Source organism: Colius striatus, chromosome 13 (genome assembly GCF_028858725.1).
Source record: "Colius striatus isolate bColStr4 chromosome 13, bColStr4.1.hap1, whole genome shotgun sequence".
Lineage (NCBI taxonomy): Eukaryota > Metazoa > Chordata > Aves > Coliiformes > Coliidae > Colius > Colius striatus.
In genome coordinates this window covers 10705175-10728406 of record NC_084771.1, presented here as the reverse complement: position 1 = coordinate 10728406, position 23232 = coordinate 10705175, and the positions used below count along the sequence as shown (strand labels likewise).

Genomic DNA, 23232 nt, shown 5'->3' with positions numbered 1-23232 from the left:
TAATGTGACCTCAGAGAAGTTGCACACTAAATTAGTGTTAGTTGCAGGAGTGTAAACACTTATCTGGTTTTCTCTCTCAAAGTCAAGTTACCAGGCCACCAAACTTGAATGTACAGCTTTTAGAAGTGCAAAATTAGCCTTTTAAAAATAATTGTAAAGTAAAATGAGAATGACAAAATATACTGCATATGGAGATGCAGGGAAAGCAAAGCGAGCCAGGCAAACTGAGCTGCACATGTGGGGTTTTTTTTCAGACTTGCTTTTAGTTGCCTGGCCTTCGGGTGCACAGTTTCCATGTTTGTTATCTTTGCTAACTATCAGAAATAAGCTAATTTTCTGCTGCTAGTTAGATGCTGTATGTGTAAATAGCTGATAGTGTTTCAAAAACAGTGTCTGCTTGTACTGCTTGAAACCTTATCAGTGGTTTCTGACAAATGTTTATTTCCTGTTTTACAGATTCTCCATCACCATATTGCAACCATAGAAAAACTGCCTCTGACCACAGCTGGATACCCTCTCCTTATTCACTGCAAGAACTTCCATGTGGCTCACTTTGTTATTGGGCAGGAACGTGACTGTCATGAAGTGTATACTTCACTGCTTAAACTTTCACAACCAGGTATTTGGGATGGCAGTCTGTTTTGCAAATCATTGAAATGCTTTCACCTGGAAGGCTCATCTGAGCCATTGAGAGAACTTTGCCTACCAGAGCATTGGTTTTGCAGCATCAGGAGGGGGAGGATGTGAAATCAGAATCAATTTCCATCACCAGAGATGATCTGAGTGGATGGACTCAGTAAATAGAATGCTGCCCTGTGGACCAGGGCATTTGCTTCCAGACTGAACACCAGTCTTCTGTGGCAGTGGGAATGTGGTGGGCTCCCCTGAGGAGCTTCTGAGGCCCCATGCAAAGTTCGTTTGCCTGACTGAGGCTGTGTGTGGTATCTCAGGGTTTTTTTCTTGTAGCACTTGTGCTGAGTGTCGTATCCCACACCTGACTGTTAGGAGTCATTTTTGTGACTTGGCTGTTGTCTGTGTGTAATTCTTCCCTTTCCAGTTGATCCAGAATTTTGGACTCCCACCAGTAATGTTCTAGATGTTGGCATCTTTAATTTGTTTCTCAATAGCATCTTTAGGCTACTCTTCAGTGTTTGTCTTCTTTCAGTTGTGAGACTCAGTGCTTCACCTTGAGTGCGCTGACTTGAAGTCATTCTTAAAGAGTGCAAGCAAAACATCCTCAAAAAACTATGGTCTCTTCTGGCTTTGGCTTTTTAGTCCATCATGAAGGAATCTTGAGGCTCTATGTTCTTGCTGGACAGCATTCCACCGATTTTCCTACCTGGCAGCTTCTGGTTTTGGGGTGCTCTTTCATGAGTCTAAGCAAAGGAAATTGATAGCCCCAGTCTGCTTCATGCTGGCCATCACACAGGACTTGACTTTGATGCTATTAAGACTCCTGTCTATTCTCAGTGTCTCATTTGTGCTCTGAGCTTTGGAGTTTTCTTAGTTCTGAGGTTCTGATGCTATACCTGACAAGTTTCTGTTTAAAAGCTGTCACTGTTCTTTCAGTTCTGAAAATCAGAGACTTAGGAAGGATCTTGAAGCGTGGGACCTGTCACAGCAGGGAATGACGTTAGTTTCTTTTGTCTTGTGGTTCTTTGTGTAATATGCTGCAGCTCTTCTGTTTATGGATTTTAACAGCTCTCTTTTGTTGTTTTAAAATGTCTGTGTGTATGCTTCCTTCCTGTTGCCTTTTTTTTGGCAGAGCTTATTTATGATTTGCACATGTATGATTGGCAGCTGTGGGTTACCTGTCTGGTAACCTGGCTCCTTTATCAGGCTCTGACAGGTTTCACTCCCTCTCTGGAGCACTTGCTGCCTTAAGAATCATCTGAATGAATTATTGGTTGGATTTGCATTTTATGAAGAGAGGGAAGGAAACTGGGATAGTAGAGATGGAGAAAGGAAGAAGCTACCATTTGTCAGACACAGCTTGAATCTATTGTTGAGCTGACACTAATATTCCAGGCATCTATCAGGTTTTCTGTGCAACTCAGAACTCATTGAACAACGAACTCACAGGTGTGCAAGAGCTGTTTTGTCAACTATCCACAGAAAATAGATCTTTTAATACATGTTTCCGTTGATGGATTAATTCCTATGATATAAATCTCATCAAACATGCCTGTTGCAGTGAATTCAGTAGGAAATAACATTTTTGGGGAAAAATTACCATTTAGAAGTTCTAATTCATGATGAGAAAATGGTTTAGTGTGTGTCCCTGCATATGGGAACAGAACACTGGAAATTCCCGAGGCTTTCCGTAGGAGTTGTGGGCATTCGGTACTAACCCAAACAAAACCTGTAAATGTGAGGTTGAGAAATTCTAAATAAACATCTGTACTCTTGTATAATCAGTTTTTGTTGTTTAAGGACTTAAAATTGTTCTGAGTGTGCTTAGAGAAGTATGCAAAGCAGTAAAAGAAAACTTTGCTTCTGATCTTTGAGGAGGCAGAGGCTTAAGGAAATGAGCTGTTATTAAAATACAGCCAACTATGCAGTGGTATAGCCCTTTGGCTTCTTTAGTAAATGATTTCTAAGTTTTCTCATCTAGGCTGAATGATTTTTTTCAGTCCTTGTATCAGTTGTGTTACGCCTGCAGCTCTTTTGGGTAATCACAATGAGCAAGCCAAAGATGGCCTTTGGGAAGAAGTATTGACCTCTCCATATGTCTCTTATCTGTCTCTTAACTAGTAAATTTTGTTTTCTTCTTCCCAGTAAAACCTGAAGAGCTTTATGCTTTCTCTTATAATCCTAAAATGTCTAAAGAGAACCGGGAGATCGGATGGAAGGTGGTTGATTTGAAAGTGGATTACCAGCGTATGGGAATTCCAAACGACTACTGGGAAATAACGGATCTTAATAAAGACTATGAGGTAATTGTTGCTCAAAGTAGCCAGTTAATGCAGTATCTCTTCTTTGTTATTAATGACACACAGCAGTCCTTCTTCTGCTGCATAAGTGGTGCCCCTGGGGAGGAATGAGCTCAGTTGGTTTTAATCGAAGCAGCATCATCTTGATGTGAAGTTGCGGATAATGATGATATGGAAGAACACAACAGAGCTGCAGAGTCACCTTGGTTTGCTTTGATCCCCCTGGCAAAGTACCAGGTACTTGTTTTTCTAGAGAAATATCAAACCATCTGTTTCAAAAAACCTGAAGTACCCTTAGCTGCTTTTGGTATTTCCAAACTCTGTCCCACCAGGCTGGTGACAGATGTGTAGAAGAGAAGTAAATGGCAGCAGTTTGGCCTGGCTGGGAATGAGACAGAGTGGAAAGGAGCTAGGTAAGGAAGGAAATATCAGTAGTGTAAAACAGACATCTTGTTTTCTTGCTTGGTTAGATCTGCTGTTTAATAAGGGCTCTCTGTCATTTCATTTCTAACTGGCTGCTGCTGTTATGTTCTTCTCTTTGTCCCCTGTAAGAGCAGGTTGGAGCAAAACAACGCTTACTCAAACTACTGCTTCAGATTATTTCCCATTTTGTGCCTTGTGAGGTTGTATACAATCAGACCTTTTTGTCTAAAAGACAAAGCAAACTTTGAGGAAGACACCAATGTATTAAGTCTTGAATCCCTTCTCCCTGCTCTCCACCTACTTCCACCAGCAGTTTACTGTTAGATTGAAGAAGTGAAAGCCAGTGCTATCAGAAATGACTGGTAATTTTCAATGACTTGTATCTTTGGATGCTTGAATTGAGATAGGATATGAGAGGTGCTTTTTTCCATTATCTGATCAGAGCATCTGAATGCAGGCATCTAAAATCATTAATCACTGTGAAGCTTCACGTGTTAGCATGTAATCTCAAGTGCCAGTGCTTTATAATTTCCTCAGGGTTTTCAGCTTATGTTTTAGAATTGTTAAGCCTAAAGTAAAGCCAGTCTCTGGAGAACAGCTTCTCTGTGAAGGGGGTGCTGAAAAGACTTGTCTGAGGAAAAAAGGGTGAAGCTGGTCTTTGAGGATACAACCTGATTGCTGCAAGTTCATTTCAGCCTGAATGAGATGTAGTTGTTCCAAATTTCTCTTTTTATGAGATATCATAAACTTTCATAAAATTCATGGATTTACAGAACTTCCTTTTAGTGTGTGTTATGTACTGTGAGTCCATTTTTTCAGATGCAGTTGCAGAATTGACTTCCTTCACCACCTTAGTTTTATTTTGCACCTATTCCTCTGTTGTCTCTCTAAATGCACCTTAATGGCTTGAAACTTGAGATGCGGTCTATGTTAAATACACCGTGGGAAACAACCTATTCCTGTTGTTGATGCTAAAGATGAATTTTTCATGAATGTTGGATTGCTAAGTAGTAATAACCTGGGTTTTCTTTTTTTTTCTTTCTTCTCACTTAGGTTTGCAACACATATCCTCCAGAAATTGTGGTGCCTAAGGCTGCTAACAAGGCCGTGGTGATCGGAAGTTCAAAGTTCAGAAGCAGAGGACGGATTCCGGTGCTTTCTTACTTATATAAAGAGAACAATGTTAGTTACTCATTGTCTGCTCTCATTGTGGGGAGGAGGGGTTCCTCTTCTTGTCCAGTCCTCTTTTAGTGAAAGGAATTGTAGTGAAAGGGAAGGAGGAGATAATTATTAGAGCATATTAACTTCACATTTGCGAACTCTGCTTAACAGCTTTAATATTGATTTGTTCTCAGTCACAACTAAGTTAAAGACAAACACTTGGGACACATCCAAAGCTGTGCAAAAAGCACACACTTTTTAAGCTTCCTGTCTGGAGTGGCGTTTTTTTTACCAGCTTTCATCAACGCCTGGTTATGTGGGATTTTTAATCTACTGTTTAGCTATATTGAATAATGTTTTAAGAGGATACTTGTTAACTCAGCTAGACTTTTTTTGTCTTGAAGAGGAGGAACCACTCTGAAATAAATCCCCACTAGCTCAGAATAATTGAAGGTTTCATTTTTTTTTCCACTGAAGACCCAAGTGTTAGTTTTTAGCTTTGCTGTCTCAGCAGTGTTTTAGATGCAGATGTGAAGAAAATGCTGGCACAGTCAAATTGTTGTTTTCCTGAGGAAGCTTGCCTTGACCTGGGCAACTGTATGGTGTTGTGCTGGCAGCTCTTGACATTTCCCTGAAGCATAGTCAGTGCAGTTCTGAGTGTGTAATGGTAACAGCTGATAAGCAAAGTTGTGGAAAAGAATGATTTGGACAATAGAAACCAAGTAGAAAACATAAGAAATGCTGTCATTTGCAGTACTGCTCATCAGGCAGAGTGCAGTGGGTTTGAGAACACAGCAGTGAAACTCAGCCTCACTGCTTTCTTAAAATTCCAAAGCTCCGAGGAGGATTCCAAGATCATTTCTCTGTGTCTAAGTATCAATTTTTCAGTGAACCTGCGAGCAGGCTATTTAAACCAAACAAATTAATGTTCCTTGAGGCAGTGCCACAGAGATGATCTGGAAGGAGAAAAATGTGGGTGTTGTGTGTTGCAGGCTGCCATATGTCGTTGTAGCCAGCCTCTCTCTGGGTTCAGCGCACGCTGTCTGGAGGATGAACAAATGCTACAGGCCATCAGAGAAGCCAACCCTGGGAGCCCCTTCATGTATGTTGTAGACACAAGGCCAAAGGTATTTTCTTGGGGTTTGTGGATACTTCTAAAGCTTGTATCTGAATTAATGATGGTTTTAATTAATGATGATTCCCAGTTTGTTCTTTCAGCACTTTGCTAAATGCTTTCTTGTGCTCCATTAGGTTAAAGTCTGACAATCTTGAGTCAATAATTCAATATCAGGCTCCTGGGGTCGTATGTTAATCTGACAAATGCTTGTGCATAACAAAACTGCAATACTGTTAAGAGTGCCTAGAGTGTTCTGGGTTGAGGTATGTGTTAAGGATGACCTGAAGCAACTGGCAATCTTGAAGCTGGCTGAGACAGTGAAGCATTTTCCCTGCAGAGAGCTAGGTTCTTAATGTGTTGACTTCAAGAGAAGCCTTAGGATTCTGTTCTGTGAGACTGAAGTGCTTTTAACAGCAGACCTGGGAAGAAGTGGGGCTGTATGGAGCCTGATCACAATTGAGAAAAGCTTTTGCTTTGAGTCTCATGATGTCCAGCATGGAGTTTAATACAGTTCTTCTCGTCTTCAGTCACTCTTTGGGGCTTGAACTTTGTTGCTGAGGTATTTGTGTAAGAGGATACTGAAGAAACATTCACAAAATGAAATCTCTGCATTTAGAAAGCAATAATACGTGTGTTTATAGCAACTGCTGCCTGTTCATCTGATACAGACAGCTTCCAGTATCGTAGCTGTTCCACTGAAATCTGTGACTAATGGAAATTTTGTTCTACAGTATTTGGTGAAAAAGGGAGAATTTATAATGGGTCACGTTTCTCTTTTCTAACACAATCTGTCTTAGGCAGAACTGAAGCATTCCGGTTATTTAATTGTTCTAAGGATGTATATACCATATCTGACTCTTCCTTCTCTCCTCTCTGTGGAGGCAGATCACTCCTCTAGCCAAACTAACAAGTGAGCAGTTGAGGTGCTCTTTTTTTTGATCACCACTAAAGATTTTCTGGGAGCTCGTGAACTGTTTTGGGTAATTGTTAGAGCAGCTGGTTTCTTTTCTACTTCTTTTCTGCAGTTCCAATTGGTTGCTGTATTCTTTCTGCTCAACTTTAATATTTCTATGTTTCCCTCAGGTGGCTTATATTTCATCTGTGCATTTATATCTGTGAAAAGCTTTGGAATTCTCTTACTATTTCTGTACCACCATGTATGTATGTTACTCATAAAAATGACTTTCCTAGTTTTACTTTTGTTTGCTTCTGTCTGAATCTTTTTTAACTAGCTTCAAGGTTAAAGCAGACTCAGTGTCTCTCTACCTGTTTTGATGACAGCAGGTTTCTGAAATTGGGCATGGTTTGGATGCTGCCTACCCTAAGAAATTCTATCCAGGGTTTTAATCAGTCTCTGCAAATGACTAATGGACTGGAGACACTGGCGTAGTTCTAGTGAAACAGATGGAAGTGTCTGGGAGGTGGGGAAGTGTGTCTGAGTAACAGCTTTGTTCAGTGTGTTTTCTGGGAGACTTTAAAAGACAGACTTGCAAAACAGACTCATTTATTTCTGCATGTTGTTTGTTGTAATTTTTTTTCCCCCTCTCTTTTCTACCCTCTTCCTGTTCCCTTGAATTTGACAGTTAAATGCCATGGCCAACCGAGCTGCTGGGAAGGGTTATGAGAATGAAGATAATTACGATAACATTCGCTTTAAGTTCATTGGCATAGAAAACATCCATGTGATGCGAAACAGCTTGCAGAAACTCCTGGAAGGTAGGTACAGGCCATGGAAGTGGCCAAGTCTTCATTACTCTGGGCTACTTCTAGGTGGAACCTTCTGCTCAATATATGCATCCTGCATGCACAAGTGCACGGGGGCTTGGATGTTGTGGTGGAAGCAGATAAGCAAAGGCAGTATCTCATTTTGTTTGCTGTATTGAAGTGACTGAAAGTATTAGTATTGTTAATATGTTTTCCTGCTACACATTAATTGTTGTGCCTAGTTTTATAGTGGTTCAGAAATAGTAACTAATGCTAACAGCATTCCTTAGTTGTGTTAGTTACATTAAATGTGCCAAATTAAAAGAAAAAGGCTAGAGAAATACTACATGTAACCATTACTATAATCTCGGGGTTACTTTAGGAGCTACTGAAAGCAACCTCACACAGCTTGTTGAAGAAATACTTTTCTGGGGGTTGCTGTGTTTACTTTGGTCTGTTGCAGTGTGAAACAGTACTTTGGATTTTCAATAAAATGTGAAGTCTGTGGAAGATCATGCCAATCTCATGCATATGTAGTTCTTATTTTTCACTTCTTTCTTTAATAGAACTTGTTTATACTATATTAAAATGTATGAAGTTAATGTTTTAATATGTATCTCCTCTCTGTGAGATTGAGATCTTAAGGAAAACTGCAGATTAGGGCAGAAGAGCCTTTGGGGCTCAAGAGGTGAATCAGGCCCATATTTTCTCTAATGTAATTTTGGAGAAGTTCCATTAAAGGTGATGGTGTAGCTTGGATTAAACCCACATACTCTGCAAGCTGGTTTCCAGCACTGTTACCATCTTTGTGCTGACAAAGACTGTGGAATGAGGCAGAGTAGATGCTGCAAATCATTCTGCTTGGACCCTATGTCTGACTTTATAAAATGTAATACAAGTGCTGTCATTCAAAATGTGAGTTTAATACTTTAGTAACCAGCATAATGGTCACCTGGCTTCAAAATAGTTGAATAATTGATGCTACCAATTGTCTGGCCAGGTAGTGCTGCAAGATCTGTGGTGACCTTGGAGAAAAATGAAGCGATTCACACAGCCAAGAGATTGGCCTGGTCACAAATACAAGTCCTCAACTGCCTGTTCCTGGCAGGTTTATTTTGTGGTGGAAGAAGAGGCAGAATAAATGCTCACTTACTCCCATATTCTTCTTTGGCAGTGATCAGATCTCTCTCACTGGTGCTTATCAAACATTGAACTGTATTACTATGAGTATTCTCTATGCTGGGTTTCAGTGTAGCATCTGAATTGCCTCCAAGTTATTTCTTTCTCCAAATTAAAACTCTCTTTGATTCAAACCTTTGCAACAGTGTCTGCTTGTTAGTGGTTGTTAGGTTTGTGTGCCATGGTGGTTTATGGTGAAGTAACAGTTTGCTGAACACTTTCTTTGTAGGAAAAAGCTGGAAAAAAGGAATTAGTGTTTAAATGAAGAGGGGGAAGGTATTTTCAGATCCCCAAGCTGTCTCATAGCTAAAAATTGCTAATTGGTATATTTAGGTGTGTAGCTAGTAGTTTCTGTGTCCTTTAGACAGGAAGTTGCTACTGACCCTTGAAAGCTGTGGAAATGTTAGTTTTTAGTGTCTTATCAAACTCTGTTGCTGTGAAGAGATAATGAGATGGGAAAAAGGAAGAGATGTTGTTAAGGGAGTGTCAGCTCATTCCTTTGTTTGTGTTCTCAGTGTGTGAGATGAAATCCCCCTCAATGAGCGATTTCCTTACTGGGCTGGAGAACTCAGGTTGGTTACGGCACATTAAGGCTGTGGTGGATGCAAGTGTCTTTCTTGCCAAGGTAAAGCTGTACTCTAATCTGCAGGTGAATTAAAAATAACTGATTGTCTGTTAGGGACTGCTCCAAGGCTGTAAAATTGTGCCTGGTGGGAAAACATTGCTGTTCAGGTTGGCCTCAGCTCTCAAAAATGAGCCTGCGATTGGAGAACATGCAGTGGGTTACCCACCTGCTTTCCTAGACTCTTTCTCTGACTAAATGAAATGCCATCGGGGTTGGAACATTGTCCTGTTCACTGCAGTGTGACAAGCAGTTATCTAGGCTTTATTAGAACTCACTTAAAATCACAGAAAGTGCATAACTGACCTTTACAAATGTCTCTAACATATATTTAGTAGTACAAACAGCTCATAACCTTGTGCTTGTTAGTTATGAACTGCTCTGCTTGAAATGAGGGGTTGTTCAGAGCAGCTGGTTTTTTTCCTGGTTCTGTGTGATGTGGGGGACAGCTCATCTTGACTATTAAATGAAGTCCTTGTTTCTGCAGAGCTTGTGGCTTTGCAGGTTGGACAAAAGGAGAAAAGTCACTGTTGCCCATGGCTCTTCCATTATAGTAAAGGGCATGCAGGAAAGACCTGACAGGATTGGTGGCCTTTGGTAAATGCCTTTTTTTTTTCCTCAAAATTTTCCCATGTAGCTAGCAAGAAGCTCTTTTGTGTTTCTCTTCTGCTACTGGCACAAGGGGAAATCCATATGGGAGGATGGAGAACTTTCTGGAGTTCCCAGTTACCGTGTGCACAAGTTATTATTCTTTACTCATCCACAGGATTTTACCTCAGAGGAGGGAATTGAGAATTCTTGGCCTTTCCAGAAGACATGAGTGTTTTGAGATCAGAGAGTCTTTATTTCTCATCAGCCTTTGCAATGCAACAGCATTTTATTCTAGTTGGGGGTTTCCTGTGGGTTACAGAATCACAGAATTACAGAAAGCTAAGGGCTGGAAGGGATTTGAAAGCTCATCCAGTGCAACTCCCCTGCCAGAGCAGGACCATCTAGAGTAGGGCACACAGGAACTCACCCAGGTGGCTTTGAATGTCTCCAGAGGAGACACTACAGCCCATCTGGGCAGCCTCTGCCAGTGCTCCCTCACCTCAACAGGGAAGAAAGTTTTCCTTGTGTTTCTTTGGAACCTCTTCTGTTCCAGCTTGTCCCCGTTGCCCCTTGTCCTATCACTGGCCATCACTGGGAACAGCCTGGCACCAGCCTCCTCACACCCACCCTTTATGTATTTGTAAACATAAATGAGGTCACCCTTCAATCTCCTCGAAGCTGAAGAGCCCCAGCTCCCTCTGCCTTTCGTGACTGTGTGCCCACAGTGTATTTCATGGTCTAAATGATGAATTTTCCTCATGGGTTTTAGGGCAGGCAGGTAAATGCAGATGAAGGGGTAGCATTTAATTACAGTAACCAAGCTAGAAAGCTGCTAAACTCTTCTTGTCTGGTCTCTCCTTCCCAGGCCGTGAAAGATGAAAAAGCAAGTGTGTTAGTGCACTGCTCTGATGGGTGGGATCGCACAGCACAGGTCTGCTCCCTGGCTTGCCTCCTCTTAGATCCATTTTATAGGACCTTTAAAGGCTTCATGGTAAGAACAACAGTGCTGGGATTTCAGAAATAAAAAGTGTGTCCTGGATTTGAAATGTAAACAGGCCCTAATTAAATATTTCAGGCCATTTCCTGGAACAAGCTGTGGGTGACCTATATAAGAACAGCTTTGATTCTCTAAACAAGCTTTAATTGCTCTGAACAGCATGGGCACAAAACACAGTTGATTTACAATTCCCAAATCTTTGTTTCTTTGAATGTCCACGTGAGAGCCTCTAATGAGACGTTTCATGGAGAGATGAGTGAGCCAAGGATGCAGCTCTGTTTCTATACCACAAACAAGCGGTAAAGAGTATTGTCACTTAAGAGACCATTCACTGTAACAGTCTTATCTACTAGGATTTAAACTGGGGTGAACTCCTCCTTGTGCACAGAGCAGCATGTAACCTGTATGTCAGGGTTCCCTTTTTTAAAGCCATTACAAATGAATTTGGCCATTTGCTTCTACTGCAGGTTTCTTATCATTGCATAAATGTAGCACAGTCTGTGATGTTCTCTTTCCATTCACCTCCTTTTGATAGATACCTGACAGACTGCTGCTCTTTCTCAGAAGAGTTCCTTAAAAGAAACCCTGGAATCAGCACAGTTTTGCCTCTTGCTGTGTGCTACACTGCTAGGACCGTTTCCTTGCATTCCATCCTGTTTTTATTACTATTATTTTTGCTTCTGCATTATGCTACAATCTTTTAGCAGTTAAAATTTCATCAGAGTGTGAAACATCTGCCTGGATTTTGGCTGTGCTGTGGACGATTCTGTATGAACTAAGAACCGTGATTGTTTTGATCAGGAACAGGAGCAGTAATGATGTCAGGCAAAGCTTGTCTGTCTGGCATCTGAGCAGATGGCTATGTGCACAAATCCTATGACAGTGGTTATTCCTAAATGAATGAAACACAAGTGTAAGGAATGGTAACCTTTGCTAGGCAGTATAACTTGGGTCTTCAAGGAACTCTGTGAATTTCAGCTTTCCTTTTGGCCTTGGAGTCTCTGAATGATGATATTGGGAATTGATCTTTATTACTTGCCTTGCTGGATCATGTTTAATGGATCAGTATCAGTCATTTGCTTGCCTATGAGATGTGTTCAAAGACTGCTTCCTTGTTATTTTCTTATATACAGCACTTCAAAAAGAGAGGAAGCCATATAGCTTTCTGATTTTTATCCTGAGCTCCTCGGTGTACAGCTGTACTTCTTACATTCCCATTTGTGTGTTTAAACACTTGTTGGGTTCCAGCTGCTGATTTATTTGCCTGAACATCACAATACTCTTTTCCAAATGAACTACTACACAGCATAATATTAAGCTGTTAATTCTTCTAGCTCAATGTGTCTATATATTATGATTTTTAACACTGTAGAAACTCCCTAGGAATAATACTAGACTTGCTTGAAATAACCCCTGACTCCAACAGTGACATTGTACTGTGACTGACTGATGGAGAAATCTCTATTACTATTTACGTTGGCATCTATGGATATAGGCCAGCAGGTAGCATCAGTTTTGAGCTTTTTAGAAATCAACATTAAAGGCTTCATAGTTCTCTTTTTTTGTTTAAAAAAGTAATGCTCTTTTTTAATCTGTTTTGAAACTGAAGGTTCTGATAGAAAAGGAATGGATTGCAATGGGCCACAAGTTCTCACACAGGTAAGAGCAGCACATTGTCACGGGTGAAGCTTTGTCTGTGGAGCTCCTGCTCTTTTCAGGTTCTTATGCTCCCATGAAACATTCAAAATACAGGACACAGGAGAGAAGATTTGGAAGATGTTGGAGTTGGAGATATTGACAAAAAGCCAGTATCTGCTGAAGTTGTTTCACCAGTGCTTTTTTATTACTTTACAAGATTATATGATCTTGAACAATTTGTTTGAACTCTTAGTGTTTTCCTACCTGTAAAATAATGTGTTACATGAGGAGTGCTAATGATCTGACAAGGCATATGAATCCTTCTGCAATCATCTCCTGGAAGAAAATCTCAGCTAATGGTTGTCAGGACTTATGACTTAAGTTCAAAATATAAACTTAAGCCAAATATAATGCTGAAACCAATTTGACCTGCATACTGTAGGAAGATTAAAAGTGCTGTAAGTCCTCTAATTGATAGCCTGCATCTAGTAGGGATAGTACCTTGAGTTACTTCTTGTTACTTTGACCATATAGAAATTAGAAACAAGAATGGTCCAAAAGAATATGAGGAGGGAAGGGACTGGTCTGTTCAGTGATACTGGCTTGTTAAAAATTGAATCTCAGTTCTTGATGTGGAACTGGTTCTTGTTTCTAATGAATCTATTTCATTAAAGCCTACCTGGGGAAGGTAAATGGTATGCACACCCCTACTGTGCTATATAAGAAGTAGTAGTCAAAGATGAACTGCTGTTTGGTCATTGTTGGTCAAGTAAATGTTCTATGGTGGTTGTTTATGTTTCTTTAGGGACTCTTTTCACCTATCATAGAATCATAGAATGGTAGGGGTTGGAAGGGACCTTTAGAGATCATCCAGTCCAACCCCCTGCATCTCCAAAATCCAACTCCTGAAAGGATTGTTCCAAATGTGAGAACTTGGCAATAGATACAAAAAGGATTTGAGATGCGAATTCCAGCATTGACTGAGAATATCAGCTTTATTCCAGTAGACAAAATAATTCCTCTCATAGTGGTGGCCAGTGTCTTACAGTTCTAAGGGAAATCAGTCCTTCATGCCACTGCTCAGAGTATTGTCATTGGAATTACAGAACCAGGGATTTGGTCAGCTTGATTGCTGTCATAAGTAGTCTTACTTCATTTTTACACTTGAGTGTAAAACCCTTTCTGTGGATTTCCAGGTTATATCCTTTCCTAGAAAAGGAAGATTCTGTCCTGAGTTTTTTTCTCTTCAGACCAAACAGTCATTATAGTACAGTAGAGTGTTGACTGCTTTCCAAAAGTGGTTTTCCATTTCCTCCTTTTCTGGTTCTTTTTTCTTGTGTGATGGGTTGTAATGAACACTGGTAGAAACCTGGCTAGGGTTTTGTGGAACTACTTTCTGAACTTCATCTAAAGCTGTAAAAATATCTTTTGATGTTGTTTTGAAGTTCTCTTTTTTTGAGATATATCTGTTTTCTTTCTGAGTAATTTCCTACCAGGCTTTCACTCAATGCCCATATAGAGCAAAATTGGATTGTTCACTGTTTTATGCCTCCACCATAAAATAGTCTCACATCTGTAGATGACAGAGGACATTTTTTTTCCCCACACTGTTTCTTAGCCTTCCTGGCAGACAGACAGAATCTTCCATTGCTAATTTTACTTTAAAGAGGGATGTTGCATGATGTTCATCCCTCCTGCCAGGTGCCCTTGGAGAACAAATAATGGTGAGGGTCATGTGCCTTAAACGTGCAGTTGCTTTAAGATACAGCATGAAGAGCAGTGAAGAAATCTTCCCAGTTTAATGGCAAGGGGATTCTTTTCTTTGCTGGGTGACTGGATTTAACCTTGGTTTGCTTGCATCTCTCTAGATGTGGCCATTTGGATGGTGATCCCAAAGAAGTATCCCCTGTCTTCACTCAGTTTGTTGAATGTGTCTGGCAGCTCATGCAGCAGTTCCCCTGCACATTTGAGTTCAATGAGCGTTTCCTTCTTGAAATCCATGACCATGTCTACTCCTGCCAGTTTGGCAACTTCCTTGGGACCTGCCATAAGGAGCGTGAGGATCTGAAGTGAGTTGTCAATTTGTACAGCCAGCAGTCTAGAAGTCCCTTGCATTGTCAGCAAAAGGGCAAACTGTGTGTGTGTTTGGTTTTGGTCTAATTGCAGATTGGTCAAGGGCCTTGGTAGATGCTTCTGTTTTATGCTGTGAAAAAAATTACAGATTAGTTATCTCTCTAAAGTAATGTTTTCTCATTTGACCACGGTGATAACTTGCAGATACCTCTTTTGGACTGGATAGTGTCCTTTTAAAGTGATGAGATATTCCTCAGTGGTGTCTTGCTCATGAAGTTAATCAGATACTGTGTAAAAATAAGTCTTAGCTCCCTTGATCTGATTCTACTCAGAAGAGCTGTTATTAATCCACTTAACTTGATTCTATGTTTTAGTGATTGGGTGTTATTTGTAATTGACAGAATCTTTGAGAAGACCCATTCCCTGTGGCCTTTCCTCTTACAGAAGAAGCAGGAATTGAGAAATCCTCTGTACAAAGGATTTACAGCTTACAAAGAGCTTCAGCCAAACACACTACCTTTCAGTTTCCAGTAAGTTGCTTATTTAAGAAGGAGAAGGAGAGCATTTATCTCATTGTAATGTAGATTGATCATTCAGGTTTAATGACATAAATTTTCACTGATTGGCATGACTTGTTTTAAATGGAGCAATAGTGCACAGGTATTTGCTAAATAAATGCGGGTACTGTAAGGTGAAATAATGTGGGGTTTTTGGTATTGGGAAAGAGGGTGGGGAAAGGCAAAGGAAAAAAGAACTTCAGATGTGCTGACCCCCACAAACACACTGTTTGCTCTGTCAAATTTATGTGACAGGGTAGGCAATTGTTAAAGAAAAGTTCCTTCTTTCCTTTACATATTTGAGTATATATTGAGGAAGTCTTTGAAACAGGAATTTCAGTGGCCAGTCACACCCAGGCTTATGCAGTCAGGGTGGTTTTCACAAGAGGGATTTCTTCTTGCCATGTGTATTTGTATGCCCAGGGTGTTATAGCTGAAGTGGTTAGTTTTGCTTTATTTCTGCTTCATTCCTGTTCCCTGATGAGAGTGGAAGGGATGCAAATGTGTTTTTAAGTGCTGTGTTACTGGCAGGCAAAGAGTTCTAATAAAATCAGGGAGGTTGGGAGAACTGAGGATTTGAAATGGAACTGCCCAAGTGAGTCTGCTGTTGAAAAAAGTGTATTTTCATCTTATTACTGGTGCATGTGGATCACACAGCAGAAGTAGTTAAATCCTCAGGAGGTTTTTTTTAACTGTATGAGTATTTGCCCCTTCAGACTGAATTTTATAACCTAAGGCTGTGACAGGTTTGTACAATCAGTTACTAACCTCAATTTGTCCATTTTTTCTCAAACAGCACCTAGCTCATTGGCTGTTGGCATACAACTGGCCACCTAATTCTCTTTTCTTGCCCTCTTTCTTGAGGTTTTGGTGTGGGATGTATAATCGCTTTGACAAAGGAATGCATCCAAAACAGTGTGTGTTGGATCACCTGCTAAGCTGCATGAGCCAAAAGATGAAGCTGGAGGACAATGCATCTGAACTGGAAAATGTGAGTCCTGAATCTTCTAAATATTTAAAATCACATGATGTTTTTGGCAAACAGTTGTGACTGAGCATTGCCACTGAGCAGTTCTTTTCAACATGCTGGGCAGAGCTGGGCAAAGCAAGGGTTTAATGACATTGCTGTGATAAATAGGTTTGATAACCCATCTGCCAGGGAAATGCTGTGTTTAGTTGAGTTCTGATGCTGGCTCATGATGTTCTAATTCTCTAAATGAAAGAGATGTCAAAAGAACATCTGGGGATTTCAGTTCCAAGGGACAGAAGAAAAGAATGGGCCTGCTTCCCCCCCCACCCCCCAATAATATGAATGTACAAAACGTTCATGTTTTCAGCTCCCCCCATGTTTTCCTGTCCCACCTTCTCCTTCACAAGCCACATTAGAAAAACTGATGATCAACCAGATATCACAGCAGTTGAGTTACTTCAATTGGCTTTCATGTAATGGCCAAAATGTAGCTGGATCGTGACGGATGAACGACCCTCTAAAAGTGGCTTCCTTGGATCCAAGTGCTTTGTTTAAACAAGACCGGGAATCTTGCACATTTACTACTTGTGTTCTGTGGCATCAGAGGGCAGAGATCTTGTGTGTCCAGAATAACCAGGTTCTATCCTTCAACCCAGAACAATAAGCAGCAATAAACTGACCATAGTATGATCAGTTCTGATCAGAATCACCGAAGCGCTATATTTACCTATGCAAAGATGTAGATGTCTGGCTCAGCAGTGCTCTAGCTTCATGTTTCCATGTGTATTGTGTCTGCATGAGATGGAGCTGATTTTCCCTTGAGCAGCCCTTGTAGTACTGTACTGTTTCCTAGCCAGAAGGGTTGATAGCACACCAGTGTTACCACGGTGCTGTGCTGTGTGCTGGCACAGCATCAAGGCTCTCTCCAACATCCTTCCTCCTCACCAAAAGGCAGGAGGCTGGAGGTGGGCAAGCCCTTGGAGAGGGGACCCAGCTGGGACAGCTGACCCAAAGTGACTGAAGGGCTGTTGCAGATCATGCAACATCTGCTCAGCAGTAACAGCTCAGAAAAAGAAGGACCACCTTGGTTATGAAGGTGTTTGTCTTCTGGAGCAAATGCTTCCTGAGAAGTGCCTGTACATTGACTACTGATGGGAAGTGGAGAAAAAATCTTTTGTTTTCCTTTGCTTTTATCTTGACACATGGGGGGATTTTTTTCTATCTTTGATCTTGCTGAGGTGGGGAGTGGTAGAATGGCTTGGTGGGCACCTGGTGGAAAATATGACTTTCCTTTATGCTTAAAGCTCTATTTGCAATACACTTCCTATGCATATTGAACACCAAACAAACCAGCCCAATCTCAACCTGAAAATACAGTAGTGGGAGAATCATCTAAAAATACCCCAGGGAGAAGACATATCAGTGTCCTTTGCTAGGTTAATGTGAATGCTGAAAACTTGAGTTTTATGAACTAAACAGCGATGTTTGTATGAAACATGTAAGGGTTTATGCTCACGTGCTTCAGTGCTGGATTACAGGGCTGAAAGAGGCCCTGGCACTGGACTATTATGTTGATAGTTGTCTTGGGTATATTCCTGACATCTGAGAATAGTAGTTTTCATAAATCTTTGTAAACTGTCTTTTTGTGTAGAAACTTCCTTTCCTTGATGGTCCTTTGCCCAGTGAAGCTTGCCCCTTATCCAAAGTAGGACACGCTGTTTCAAAAACACCGATGCTCAACACTCCTCAGGATTATGAAGGGGAACCACCTCCTGTGCTGAGCAATGGTGCTTCAGCAGGGGACATAGATGTTCTGTCAGATGTGGACCAAAAGCACAAGGAGCCCCTCCCTCATCACCAGGACCTCCATGATCTTAAGGACGCTGTTGATGGTTTGGACTTGGAAGTGAAGGATGGAAAGCGGCAGCACCATTGATCTGCTCTGAGAACTGGGTTCAGCGATCCAGGCACGTGAGGCAAAGGGGAGCTGTGCCCCTACAAGGGCATAGAACCCTCCCCAACCATTTTCAGCCACCTGTGAGTACGTGCTTGCAGAGAGCTGTGCTCACTGTGGAGAAGACAGTCTGTGTTTGGTTTGGTTTGCAGCTCAAATGATGAGGAGCTGCCCAGAAGGATGCCTTGAGTCAGAGGAAGCAGTGGAAAACCCATTGTGTGTTATGACTGCCTGCCAGGACCAGCATTCCAAGCTGAAAGAAATCTTGGCCAATGAACCTTAAGAGCTGTGCAGTGTTTATAACTGGAGTTGGAAAGATGCAATCCGTTTATTCTCAGTGGTGGTGCAACATCATCTTAAAATGGTAAAAAAGTTCAGTTGGTTTTAAAATGATTTAAAAAAAAAAGCCCTTTTCTTAGCTATGAATGAATCTCTGCATGGACCCTCACTTTGTGGCAGAACTGATTCATTTCTTGTTTCCTATGCATATTTGTTAAACAAAAACAAGCCCCCCTGTGCCTTTTTATTGAGATGGTTTTCACGTGGAGCCATGCAACGTGCTATTTTTATTGTTGTAGTGTAGAGTGTAGTATCTGGTCATCTTTGTAGTCAGTATTTTTAAACAAAGGGGTTTTTTTTTTATGTGCTGCCAGCTTCTCCAGGATCTTTGCTGATCCCTGACTTCGCTAGCTTCCTTCTAAGCTGACCTTTCAAAGAAGCTTTTATGAACCTCATTTACTTAATTGGACCTTGTTTGCCAGTTGTAAGAGGGCAGCAGGCCATGAAGACAACTGGTAACACAGGAATTTTTGACAGAGGGAGGATGATAATTGAGAAAAGATAAGAAAAAAGTTATATGGAATTTTTCTCATGTCTTCTGATCTTGGTTGAAGCGAAGCAAGAGGGTAACTCTTTGTTCTAAGCTGGAACCAATGTGATTCCTCGCAGTAATTACAGACAACTTGTGTTCTATTGTTGCAGTGGGTCCTACAATGAGGACTTCAAATCATGTGCTGAGTGATTGTAGTGACTGTTACCTTGGATGTTGAAGTTACGTGAACCTTAGAGATGTCTTGTCTGTACTGTCAGGAGAGGGTGAGATGAACAATACCGTGAACTTTGTAATTTTGTGAAGCTGGTGTCAAAACATAAGTCAGAATGTGACCCCTTGTTAAAACAAGAAGTGGACATCGTGGCTTGTGGCTGTGGCTCTAGTGTGGACTCACTCCAGTGCTTGTTAACGCTACTTAGTTTAGCTTCAAACAGCAGTAATGTCAGCTGGAGGTAGTAATTCAAAGTTGCAGGTTTAAAACAGATGTGTATTCCATTTATACAGAAGCCTTGTGAAGAAACCAAGGGCTCGTCCCCCCGGGGAAGTGGATGGCCCAGGAAAGCTGCTCCATAGCACTTGTTTTGGACAAGCTTCTATGAAACGTGCTTAACTGCATGGAGAAGTCCCTTTGTGCAGTTTAATTCCAGGTGTTTCTCTGCTTGCTTTTGCATCCTGTTGTTTAAATGAGATGCTGCCGTTAGGTCTTAAAATCATTCTTTTTTTCTTGTTATAAAACTTTGAAGCAAACTGAAACTATTTCCAAGCTCACCCTCCCAATCTACAACACAACAGAAACATTCCAGCACTGTAAAATCAGTAGCCATTTTTCATCTGCTTATAACCTATAGTGAAAGGACCAGGTTAGTTCCAGTGTTCAAGATAAAGCAGAAAAGAAAAAACAACCCACAAAATCCACCCCTGAGTGTTTCCTTTTGGGTAAGAAAAGATGTCTTTTCTTTAGCAATTCAAAAGACCTGAAGAAAAAGGGCAATAGCTGAGAATTTCTTCAATGCCCAGAATGACAAAGAGAAACTTTTTTCCATGTTGCAGGGTTTTCAGTCTGAAGGCAGGTTGTTTCCAGGGTGGGGGTGACAGAACCACAATGACTGATGTAAAAATAAAGCACAGCAAATACTGAACTGGGTAGCCTGAAACAGAAGATGTTCACAGTTTGTTGAGTGGGTACTCATCAAAATTACTGCAGCAGCCATTGATCTGATTTTAAGGATGCAGGTTTCTGAATGTGTCTTAATCTCAAGATGAGTGTTTGCTGCTGAGTCTCTTTGCTCCTGATGAGATCTGCTAAGCTCCTGACATTAAATCAGATTGTCCACCAGCCTTTAGATTTCGCTTTATCCACACATGCCTCAAGCAAATGTGTCTGAACTGCTTTAGATACCCCAGTGGGGTTTGGGATCTGCTGTAGGTTTCCACTGGATGGTGCTGGGATCTCCTGGTAAATGAGACTCAGACAGGCACTTTTTAGGACCAATTCTAGATGTCATCATTTCTTCTAATGCCTTCTCCAGTGAAAACTAGAGATTTGACTGACTACTGAAGGATTTAGACGTGCCATTGGGCAATCATTGTATAGAACCATTTTGCAGAAGGTTTCTAGAAATGTTCCCACATTGCCTTGTCTTTTGAATTGCCACAGATTACCTTGAAAAAAAAGTGTAATAATCTGCTTATCCCCAAACATAACGCTGATGTTTCCACAAATCCTTCTTGACTACAGTATTACTGCAGGTGCACCTCACTATGAAAAGATTCCTCCATACACTGAAAGTGTTAGTAAGCTTGTAGTAATCTTGCTGCTTTTGATTTCAGTTACAAACAATGGATGACTTTATACTTTGAAATGCAAAACCTAGTCAAAAAGAAAGAAAGAGGTGATGATCTGTCATCTTAAGCCTCTTGGATTTAATACATACAAACATGGTCAAAGTCTGGGACACATTAAAAGTTGTTGGTGCTGATGCTGTAAATTTGCAGAGCTGGAAAAGATTCCAGGGAGTTTCATGGCTTTCTGTGAGACTCTGCCTTTGAAAACCAGTTAGTGAGAAGCTTTTTCGTTTTGCTGGTGACTCCTGGGTGTTTTGAGACCAAAAATGACAAGCTGGTGAGAGGCTGAGCTGTTGAGCAGTGTGTGTTCACTGCTCAGCTCAGGCTGCTTCCCAGAGCCTTGCAGAAAGCCTGTGTTCCCTCCTTACTGACCCCCTGCTGACCATGGGGAGTGATTTTTCTGATGTGATCCCTAAAAGTGTTAAATCTAAAAGCTGTTCTGTAGGAATCTCCTTATGCAAGCATTGTGTAGGTGAAAAGGGACTGTAAGTTATTTACTCCTAGTGAGCATCCATGTGTTGTGAAGTCAGGAATACTGAGGTTTCTTTGGGGCTGTCACATGAACAATGCAACTTGCTGCTTTCCATTTGGATTCCTCTGACTGGAAGAACTGGAAGGGAAGAGGGGTCTTGTTTGCTATGGATGGGCTCTGCTGGTGTAAAGCCCTTTTCTGGAGCATGTCTTGCTTTACCAAGATACTCCGTGGTGTTGTGGTTTCATTCCTGTACCTATGTCTCTTCCTACAAGCTGATATAGCATTGCAGTGGGCAAGTGCCTGTCTTTCAAGCTACTACTTAGAAAAGGGACTTGTGCAGCTTTATTTCTCGGTTGAAATGTCCTAATGTGAACTTCATAATGCTGAATTCTTAAACTGTGTTTTGTTTTGCAGTTGTTGCCTGTGGTAGAGAAAATCCAATCGGTGCTGTTTGCTGTAGAGAAGAAAAAGTGGTTTGCCCATAGATGTTATAGTTCTCAGTTGTCCCTCTTCGGAGGGAGAGAAAAAGCAGCTTGTTAAAGTCAGTGCTCATGATGTGCATATAGCTGCATTTCTGTTCCTGCTCTGAGTGAATGCCTTTCATTTCAGTGCTTAAGAGCAAAATCCCAGCTGCTCTGTGCTGGCTCAAGGGTACATGAAGCTCCCCTGACTAGGATGGAGAAGGAGACTCTCTTCTAGGTCACTGATGAGCTTCAGTGAGCTTCTTGAGTCCTGAGTAGGGAGATTTACTGGGAAGGAGCACAGAGCTTCCCAGGATCTCTGCTGTTGGGTTACAGGTGGAAATCTCCCTTGGTGAAGTGCCCTATGTCTGTTGTTTCCATCATGTTTGGAGATGGTGAGCCCTAATATCACTCCAAAGCACCCTTTTGTCGTAGCACCTGCAAGGAAAGCGTTTCAAAGAGCTCTTGGGCCAGAGCCCACTTCAGTTCACCTTCTGGCAAAACTGATCTTTGGGTAGTGTCACTGATGGTTGCTTCCCCACAGGGATCATTTCTTGGCAATGATGAGTGATGAGTATTTTTGAGTGATCAGGAGAATTCCAAGTGTGTCTGCTGAGCTGCTCTGCCTTGAGTGCTGGGGCCCTTTTCTGTAGGGAGGTAACACAGTTACCCCTTGTTTACACAGAGGCACTTCCCTCCCCTTGGAGCAGAGGGGAGGAAGAGTCTGTCGTGCATGTAGTTGTTATGTTTTAATTAAAACACAGCACTTGATTAATGAGATGATGTTAAAGTCCAAGTTTTTACAAGCATCTTTAGCACTAAAACAGCCAGGTTGGTGCCAGCTGCAGTTGTGATTCGTTGGGTGAGTGTTTCAATGTACAGCGCTGCATCCTTTTGGCATCTCCAAACCACAGAAGCAATGCAGGAAGAGAACAGGTTAAAATGGTTGACCTGTATCTCCTATCATTTATCTATATCTGTGTGTCTGTATTTAATGTAGCAGCATACTACTGGAATAACTTGTAGCACTGGATCTAGTCAGGTGTAACTGAGCACACGTACCTTCCCCTTCCATCATCCACAAACTGCTGTCTGTAGGAATGTACCTAAAGCTGTATGTAGTACTCGGCTGCAAACTGTAAATGTTTTTGCTGTTTCTGTGAGTCAGTTACTGTTTTTGTTGGTGTAACTGTTGAGGGACAGTTGTATCAAATTGTGGATGAGGAAATCCCCCATTCCTGACCATGCTGCGATGGCTGTACACACGTCATTTGTTAATGCACTGCTTAAACGAAAACTGTACCATGTTTAGAGGAGCACTGTGTCCTTTTTTTCTCTCTAAATGTATTTGTTCCATGAAGTTCTACTTGTATTCCAGTTTATTTTTATTCCCTCCAAAAATAAATACCTTTTTAAAGTAAACAACTAGTTTGTTTATTGGTTCATTCAGTTCAGGGCAGAACTTCACCCTTTGAAATGTGAAGTCAGTTAAAGACTCTTATGTAGCAAACTTCTGTCAAACCAGCTGTGGTTCCACTTCCCCTTCTTTGACAGAATGGAAAGCAGGTGAGCTCACTGGTTTAAAAAATACAACCCCCAAACAGTAATAATACTCCTGAAGCTGGATTGAATCTTGGTGTCTTCTGTACATGTTGTTGCTCTGAGCTGTTTATTAATTAGATTTGGTTTTAAACAGATAT

At 41.2% G+C, this 23232-nt stretch overlaps 1 protein-coding gene across 4 annotated transcripts in view; it reads left to right on the top strand.

Annotated features, from left to right (window-relative positions):
- MTMR8 (myotubularin related protein 8) overlaps positions 1 to 23232 on the top strand; it is a 25490-nt gene that overhangs the window by 2069 nt on the left and 189 nt on the right. For 2 of the 4 annotated variants that reach the window (XM_062006908.1, XM_062006910.1), the window contains 12 exons: positions 457 to 619; positions 2779 to 2936; positions 4410 to 4538; positions 5510 to 5644; positions 7218 to 7350; positions 9033 to 9142; positions 10596 to 10721; positions 12337 to 12386; positions 14234 to 14434; positions 14840 to 14968; positions 15860 to 15986; positions 17617 to 22923. In XM_062006908.1, coding sequence (XP_061862892.1) covers positions 457 to 619; positions 2779 to 2936; positions 4410 to 4538; positions 5510 to 5644; positions 7218 to 7350; positions 9033 to 9142; positions 10596 to 10721; positions 12337 to 12386; positions 14234 to 14434; positions 14840 to 14968; positions 15860 to 15986; positions 17617 to 17901 — 1746 coding nt within the window. In that variant the 3' untranslated portion in view covers positions 17902 to 22923. Of the gene's footprint in view, positions 1 to 456; positions 620 to 2778; positions 2937 to 4409; positions 4539 to 5509; positions 5645 to 7217; positions 7351 to 9032; positions 9143 to 10595; positions 10722 to 12336; positions 12387 to 14233; positions 14435 to 14839; positions 14969 to 15859; positions 15987 to 17616; positions 22924 to 23232 lie in introns of those variants that run through there. The other 2 variants (XM_062006909.1, XR_009819682.1) reach the window with 2 other exon arrangements.